The following is a 9,030-nucleotide window of genomic DNA, read 5'->3' as shown; positions in this document are numbered from 1 at the left end:
ATCAATTCAGACAAGTATAATAAAATTGATAAGTATTCACTCATATGGATCATCATTGGAGTACTTGTGGAGCTTTCTGCGAGGAAAAAGGGTAAATCATGATACTTTATTTGAGGAGTTGTTGGAATATAATTAAAAGCTTAGATAGTTAGAACAAGAAAATAAACATAAATTTATAAATATACAAATATTTTCATTGAAAATAAACATTTTAGATAATGACAAAAATAAAAATCCATAAGAGCCAAAGTAAATATTAATGTAAAAGTATACGTACGGAAAACCCTAGTACGCAACTAATACATATATAAATATCTATATCTATTTTCGAAGAATCACATCATTCTAATATATATCTAGCTATACCATTTTAATTCATCTTTATTCATGTAACTAATTAAGAACATCTTCTATGATTTAAATTATGATGATAATCAATTTATACACAGGATTATAATTATTGGAGTTTTAATTTGAATTTGAATTAAATGAGACAGTTATTCTATTTAAATGAAAGAGACTAGATCACACCGACCAATATTGATGTGTTGCACAAAGGTGAAAAACAAACAAATTAATTCATTTAATATTGAGATAGCTACCCTTTGACAGAGAGGACCTATGGGACCTTTGTGATGAAAATCCATTTAAGAGAGTGAAAAAGAAAAGTCACTGGTTATCTATTATATATGTGTTGAACTTTTCACCGATTCATCGTCCTACTGTAATATATATATATATACACCTTTGTAACTTGTAAGTGGTTGAGAAACTTCAGGGTTACTTTAAAAAATAATAACAAATTTTTATATCATTTTATTACTAATATAATAATAATACTTTCACAATTATTACTGAGGTAATCATGTTCATGTTTTAAAATCAGTCTAACAAAAATTTAATTTATCTTTGATATAAAGGAGTGGGAAGTGAAAAAAAATCACATAAAAGAGTGTGTTATGTGATGGTTAACACAGATCATATTTTAAATTAGTTATTTTACCTCTAACTCCTTTTTTCTCCTTTAATTACGAAATGCACATGTTAAATAAATATTTTTTTAGTAAGCAAATTTAATTTCCTGCATTAAATTTTGAGTTGGGAGCCAGTCCTATCTTTTACCAAAGAGTAGTTTGATTCATGATTATCATTAAACTGTATTTGGCTAAAATGAACATGCATGCACTAGGAAAAAAAAAACTATTTACTTTATCTTTTAGTTTTTATAATTAAAAATATTATAATTTAATATATATATATATTATTTTTGTTTTTTTAGTTTTTATAGTTTTATAAATTTTACCTTTTTAGTCCTTATAACATCTTTAAATATAGATTAAAAGATAAAAGTTGTGAAATTATAAAAAAAATAGAGTAATTAAACCAAAATTAAATTAAGAATAAGAAGGGTCAACGCATGAACTTTGAGTGTAGATTGATGAGAGCCATATCTGTATTATGTTTCTTAGTTAGCAGTAACATCAGAAATTTAATACCTGATTTGGCTATAAAATCATAAATCCTTTTCAAGTATTATATACTTGGAAACCTAGAATCCTCCTATGGATGCTCAACCATAGTTTATCAGCTTAAAAAATAAATAAAATTCAGACCATAGGCTGGACAAAGATATAATTAACTACTGATAGTTAAGCAAGTGGCTGTTATTGTAGTTTCAATACTAATTAGTTAAAGCATGCCATATGTGAACAATGTAATGACCCACTTCTTAAATGTGGGGGCATGCTAAATCACTTGTTTAATTTAGGTTTAACATAATAATTACTACTTTTGAACAATGAAAGAATGAAAACCAGAACCTTCATTCAAATCTATTTCTAATTATAAGTAATACCATGTGAATAATTTGCCAAATACTCCCATCATTTCTGTTCTGACGCATGACAATCTGAACGAGTGCTGCGAACTTATGCAATAAATGTTTGGGATAATAAACACCAAGAAAAGTCAATAAACGATTTCAGCCACGAAATGTTCCACATAAGCGATTTACATTGTTGATGTAGTGGTCACCGGTCTCCTGTCGTGAAGAAATTCTTCCGAACATAGTATGTACAAATAGTACATGTTAAATAAAAATTCGTGGACCGACCTTCATCATATTCATATTCAATTGATTGATCTTATGGTTAGTTTTCAAATTTTATGAAATTTAATTTAAGCTTTAATTTGATTAAAAAAAATGATGTGGAGACTGATAATATTAACGTAGTCAAAATTTTGAAAAAAGATTAGTTTTCAGTAAATTTGATGAATATTATCATGATAAAAGAAAACACTTAAATAATGTTAATTAGTGTGCTCATAATGACTTTCAATGTAACTTTTCAATAAATAAAAAATTCTTTTCTTTTATATATATATTTTATCTAATATTCTAAAAATATCTTTTAATAAGGCTCAAATCTTCATCACGTAAGCTAATGAACTAACATAGTAATTAGATATCTTGTCCTAATATGTTATGTAAACTGATGAGCTGACATAGTGATTAGATGCCTTGTCCCAATACATTATACATTAAGTAGATGAGATATCTATTTAACAAGAGTTTTATGTTCAATTTTTGTTGTGTAAAAACTTTTTAAGTCAACTACAATTAAAGTGTTATGAGAAAAATTAACTCATTTAATAAGTTGAAAATATTTGTACAAAACAACAATAATATCCTTAATTTTTGGTATAGAATAAATTATATTGGGAAGAAAATGTTTATTACCTTGTGTGTCCGACAAAGATTAATCTGCTTCTGATGGTGAATATTTTATATAAATATTATGATTAAAAAACTTAAATTAATTGAATAATTACAATTTTCATATTTATCACATTCTCATTGGCCCTTGCAACACAATTGAAAATGCGGTAAATCAGTTAGTCTATTCTTATAATATAAATTTGAATTTTCAATTTTTAGTGCGAGTATATATTTTTAGTAGTTATTCTCATTTTCATTGAGTTCATATGTCTTATTCTAACATTATATGTACATTTTGATTATTTCATCTGATTTTTTAATTTTTTATTATATATAAATATATTACTTATTGCTTAATTTTAATAATTAACTATTTTTATAAACCATCTCAAACCACTCTTTTTATTTCTTTTTTCTTCATCTATATATTTGATTGTTAAACCTTTATTTTTTTTAATTTTCATATGTGTTTCTACATTAAATTCCAATAATTTTTTTAAAGAAATTGTTAATATTTAAAAAGCCCTGTATTACAATGTAAATTATTTATTTGTAAGTTCAAAAATATAATTTATATATATATATATTAAAAACTATATTTATTATAAATTTTTATCGGACAAAAGTAAATATTTATTCTGATCATTGCATAAGCTATAAATACTAGTAAAAAAGATGTACCAATATGACAATTAATAAATTAGTCATTTTCATATCCAACTAGTTTATGACTCAATAATAATAATTAAGATATTAAATGTAATTGATTTCAAATTAGGTTTATTATAAGAAAATTTTCTAATAATTGTATCTAGAGTTCCAAATTTTCTGAGCTTGACCCTACTTTCCAACTTTACTTATATATGAATAAGGTAGAAAAGTAGAGAATTAATTTATAATATTGAAATTTTCATCCTCTAAGGAGCACAAAAATTTTACGGCGGATAAAACCAAAGGAATAGATATATTATCATATATACATACCATCCATAAAGGAACATGAAGAGTTGTACAATGTTTAGTTACTTTGTACTCAAATGTTCCGGAGAAGATCTATTTAGCAAAAAAAAATTGAACTCAATCTTCATTATGTGTAAAAACTTTTGGAATTAGTGGTACTCACACTTTCAATATATTATGAGTAAAACTAATCTTTAATTTAATTAGTGAGTTAGAAATATTTATGGTAGGAAAAAAAAATTGATCCACAAAGGAGTACAAAAAAACTAGCTTCAATGCAATTTGGATATAATTTAGTAATTAGTTACCAATTTTAGCATATTATTTGGATCATGTAAAAAAAAAAACTAGCTTCAATGCAATTTGAAACTATTTTTAAAAAAGAATTAGTTGAGTCCTCCTTTAACTGAACGCTTGAACGTGTACTGCCGAAGCAAAAAAAAAAAAAAAATACTTAACCAATAACTAATGTTACTTGAAATCAAAGGAATTAATTTTCGATTAGCAGTCGAAAGATATCCGATGAAAAGAAATAAAATAAAATAAAATGTTTGACTTTTTGTATTCTACAGGATCTTATATAGTTTTCTCATTAATAATTACAATTCTACAATGTTACTCTAATGGCCATCCTCAATTTAGAGGATCAAATTGCATAAAGTACAAACTATAATACTAGAGAAGTATAGGAGGGATGAAGAGGAAGAGGGGGCTAACAACTAGTCCTACAAATCCTAAGCAGAAAATGAAAAATGGTATAAGAAGAATATCTTAATATTGTTTCTAATCAAATTCAAACCATGAGTAATTGTCTTTGAGCTTCAATCCTCAAATCCTCCTTCATCCTTCTAATGAAGTCGTCAAATTTTTTGTTCAACTCCTCAGTACTTAACACATAGTTTGGTTCTTCTACAACTTCTTCCTCTTCAACACTTTCTCCAATCATAAACTCATCATTTTCTGATTCCTTGTCTTCATCACCAGCACCAAATGATCCAATTTCTCCACATGGCTCCTCCTCTTCTTTCAAACCTGATTCTCTATCCCCTTTTCCTTTTTCTTCACCTTCCAAAACTATGTCTCCAATGCTTTCTTCTCCTTCTTCTTCACCATAGTACTTGATTTCTATTGCATGTTCTGCTTCTGTATTCTGTTCATCAGGCTCATGATTTTTCTCCATGACTACCTTCCCCACCAACATTATTGGCTCATTAGCCTGAACATCTGAGTATGAAGATTGTGATCCATCTTCAACATACTTGTAAGATTCACCAACACTACTAGACTTAGATAAAGATCTTGTTATGCCAACAAACACAAGGAGGCCATTGCACAGGAGGAACATGCAGTTCTTGTCTATGGTGTGGGTGAATAGTTGGAAGGAAAATGTAGAGAAGTAGAAGTTGAAGTGGTAGAGGAAAGCAAGCAAGGAAGATGGAGGAATGAAGAAAGAAAACAAAGATAATGAGACTAACAATTGGATGAGCTTGATTAGATAGTTATGAGCTTTTGTGCTTTGAGTAAAAGCTGATATTTTGTGGGTTTTGGTTTGATCCATAGCTTCAATTTTGCTACAGAATGAAAGTGGAACTAATGAGAGTTTCTGAATGGAGTTGTGAGATGGGAATGTTGGTGTGTTAAGGCCATGAGGCATGAAGGCCTCTCTTATATAATGCTTGTGACTAGAGGGAATGATGTTTTTTTTTTAATTTCCAAAAATGCCCATGGTTGGCAAATTATTATGAAGCAGGTGGCATAAATTGGATGTTATCCCACCTCCCAAAACTTACCTGCTATTCAGGGCTTTTGTAATAAATGACGATAGGTACTTTAATGGGACATGGCCAATTTTCAAGTTACTATTTGTCACATAAATCGGCAAATGGTTATTCATGTTCACTAGTTTTGAGTTTGACGTGACAAAATGGCTTCATGTGGGGTTTGAGGAAAAAAATCAAAGATATTGAAAAAACATTCAAGTTTCACATCTAGTAGATATAAGAATAAAATAGAATGTACAAGCGAGGAACTTATTTTTTAAGTGAATTTTGTGAGGTTAAGTTATAATCAATTCTAAATTCTCTAATTGTATTAACCTATTTTATATCTATTTAAAAATGATCACCTACTATTTACACACATACTAAGCCTAGTACTAGTTAAGTTAGGTTAATCTCACATTCTAAAATATGACTCGGAGGGGGAAATAAAAAAAACCTAAGTCAACAACCTTAAATCTACCCTATATTAGTCCTAAATATAATTTAAAAATTGCTTGCTAAATGCTTATGGACAATTCATACGTGCGGGGCACAAAGGTCAAACTATGTATCCACCAGACCAATTATTTCAAGAAGAGTTCCGATGCTGCAGGTGAAAAATCTATTAATGGATTTTGCTTAGGAATTAATCCAAGCTACATTGCTAATTTGGTTTGTTTTGTTATAACCAGAGAGCCTTTGGATGTAAGTCACTATAATAATAACAATATGATTTATGTTATCCTTTTCTGTCAGTCTTATCATGATTATATTGAAATTAGGCAGCAACTCAGCTAGTTATTTGTTAACTCACTTTGCTGTCACAGCAGCAACAAGTAATGCTCACTTTACATCGTGGCAACTGGTGTGCCTCATCATGTTATTTTTCCACCATACCTAACCAAAACGTTGTAACTGCAGCAACAAAAGAATAATACACATTACACAGGCTTCAATTTTTTTTTTGTTATCATGTTATCAATTCATGTCATCTTGCTGTGTTCCTATTCATTCTACTTTAAACACTCAAGATTATTTTGGAACAGTAAACAACAAGATTGTAACTAGCAAAACTGAACACTAACAAATAAAGGTGGGACCCACGTGAATGTTATCCAATATTAGGAGTGTTTTCGGAACCATTTTTTTGCTACTTGAAAATGCCATTGGTGTTAAGATGTGGTAACAGGCTAAATTTATGTCCATTTAGTTTAGGATTGGGCAGCATATAGATTGGAGAAAAAAATGTAATTGAGAGTGCCTAACATTGTTTATAATTTTAGTTTGCTAGATTGCATTTCAAGCTTCCCCTTTTGCTGCATTGAATTTGAGAACTAACCTTATGGTGGATGATTTTAGTAAGTTCTAATAACTCCCCTATTGTTAGACTAGGATCTCTCATCTTCAGTACTTATTTTTCTATTGGATTCTAGTCATTCTACCTCTTGTTGATATGATATGTTACAATTGCATCTTCAGCCTCTATTTTTGTAGGTCCCGACTTTAATAGGGTGACATGTAATATATTTTATGCAGAAATTTCAAGGTTTGCTATACTCAACAGCAACGATAGGTTGATTCCTTAAGCTATATCATGTACGCCACTAGTCTTGTATTGAGTTGTTCTGCTTCTTTATATAAATGATTAAGGGTTTTTTAAATAAATTTCTCCAGAACCAATATTAGGAGAGAAAAATAAGAAAAATAAAATAAAATAAGTTCCTTTATAACTTAAAATTAGCTGAAGTTTAATTTTTGGAAAAGCTTTTTTTTTTTTTCTGGAAAAGTTTATCCAACTAAATCCTAATCCTCTTATCTTCTGGTGATCCTTTTCTCTTTCATTGAAGTGTTGTTGTTATATATGAAGGATGGATGAATTGGTCATTTGAATGGTTTCTATATTTATTATTTGTGGTTCTGATGGGAAATGTCCCTGTTTGTGGATACATGTTATGCTCTTTTTTATTTTATTCATCCACTGTAGTTCTATAAAACACCACAGCGCAGGGGTTCCACCTATGAAATTCTAATTTTATAAGTATTGGGTACAAATACTCTATGATGTAATTAGCTAATCAAAGCTTTCTGATAAGTCATCGGAATGTGGTTGGAACTATCCAGCTGTAACAATTTTGATCCCTCATTTTTGTTTTTATCTATAGCAAAAGAGTTGAAAATTTGCAAAAAAAAAAGTTCAAACTCCATTGTTGACTGTATGCTGACTTTTGTATATAATATTGCGGTGCCTAAAAAAGCAATAGAGCTTTATCTGGATGTGAGAAGGTTAGTTGGAGAACAAAATCAAGCGTGTGCATACTTTGTCTTCTGTGACTTTTGGTTTGACATCTGTTTTGCTTTTTAATCTATTTTCTACCTTTATTTTAATAGTTTGCTCTTCTTCTTTTATTTTAGAGTTATACTGAACCATACTCAAACAAGCTGGTGTTGATGCTTCTTGGAACATTCAGCTCAGTTTTATGAAATAATTGTATATACTGATGAACAGAATATGGTTACCTGATAATGTTTCTTCATTTACAGAATGGATACACATTCTTCTTATTAAGAGTATTCATATGTTGATACTATTGTTGATTTCTGCTGTTTGTAGACCTTGTTTTAGATAGATTGGATACCAAACATTACATAAGATATAGGCAATCAAGGCCTGATGCCAAATATTAGAATGGAAAACATTTTAGAATAGGTTTGTGCTAATGTTTATGTGTGAAAAGAATACTATTAACACTCTTTCTAACATTTTCTTTATTGTAGGATGAAATTTATTGAAAATCACAATTATTTTGTGAATCTAACATTCTCTTTATTGTATAGTCAAATTTATTAAAAATCATAATTTTTGTGAGTTTTGCATTTCATTTAACAAATTTCTCTTCTAATTGAGTGATTAGAAATCACATTCTCTCATGTTCTCTGTTGATTATGAACATATTTTTAGTTTTGAGCGTTTTTTTTATTTTGAGCATTTATATGTGTAGCACAAATTATATTAATTTGTGCATCAAAACTTTAGTATAGGGGTGGCAATCCTGCTACATGCTATTACACTATAATTCTTTTAGTGTCTGCCCCTTTGCACCACTTTTGGGATTGATAACTATGCTTATAGTATTGTGTGTGGCTCGTCAATCTTGTTATTTTTTTTTTTTGTACTGCTGGACTGTAGTGTTGTTCCATATGTGCTTATAACAGGAAATAGATTCTCCTTTTGTTCACCTTACTTGGGACTGTGGGAGGACCTTACAAAGTTAAGAGCATGTTTGAGTACAAGTCTATAAGTGCTTTTAAGAACTTTTAAAAATAATTCTTTATTTTTAGTAGAAAAACTCTAAAAATGTTTCTAACTTGTATCTAAATAGATATATAGCAAAGGTTCTTTATTTAAGTGGCCAACTGGCCATGGTTTGGAATGTTGCCTCTAATTTGAGGACTGTGTCCCTATGAAGCCATGGCAGCAGCATGATATAAATGAAACAACACTTTTTGCTATAACTGTTGTGACATTTTGGACTTGCAAAAGTTGCATTAAGGCCAGTGCTAGTAGCATCTTACCAGGGATGTTTGATTCAT

At 29.1% G+C, this 9,030-nt stretch overlaps 1 protein-coding gene across 1 annotated transcript; it reads right to left on the bottom strand.

Moving 5' to 3' along the window:
* Window positions 1–4,197: 4,197 nt before the first annotated feature.
* Window positions 4,198–5,348, bottom strand: LOC109819096 (uncharacterized). The gene has a single exon (XM_020384689.3). It carries the CDS (start codon window positions 5,331–5,333, stop codon window positions 4,473–4,475), a length of 861 nt encoding a protein of 286 aa, XP_020240278.2. The 5' UTR covers window positions 5,334–5,348; the 3' UTR covers window positions 4,198–4,472.
* Window positions 5,349–9,030: the final 3,682 nt, after the last annotated feature.

This window comes from Cajanus cajan, chromosome 2, assembly GCF_000230855.2.
Source record: "Cajanus cajan strain Asha chromosome 2, NIPB_CcT2T_4, whole genome shotgun sequence".
In the NCBI taxonomy this organism is placed as follows: Eukaryota; Viridiplantae; Streptophyta; class Magnoliopsida; order Fabales; family Fabaceae; genus Cajanus; species Cajanus cajan.
This window is presented reverse-complemented; position numbering and strand designations above follow the sequence as displayed.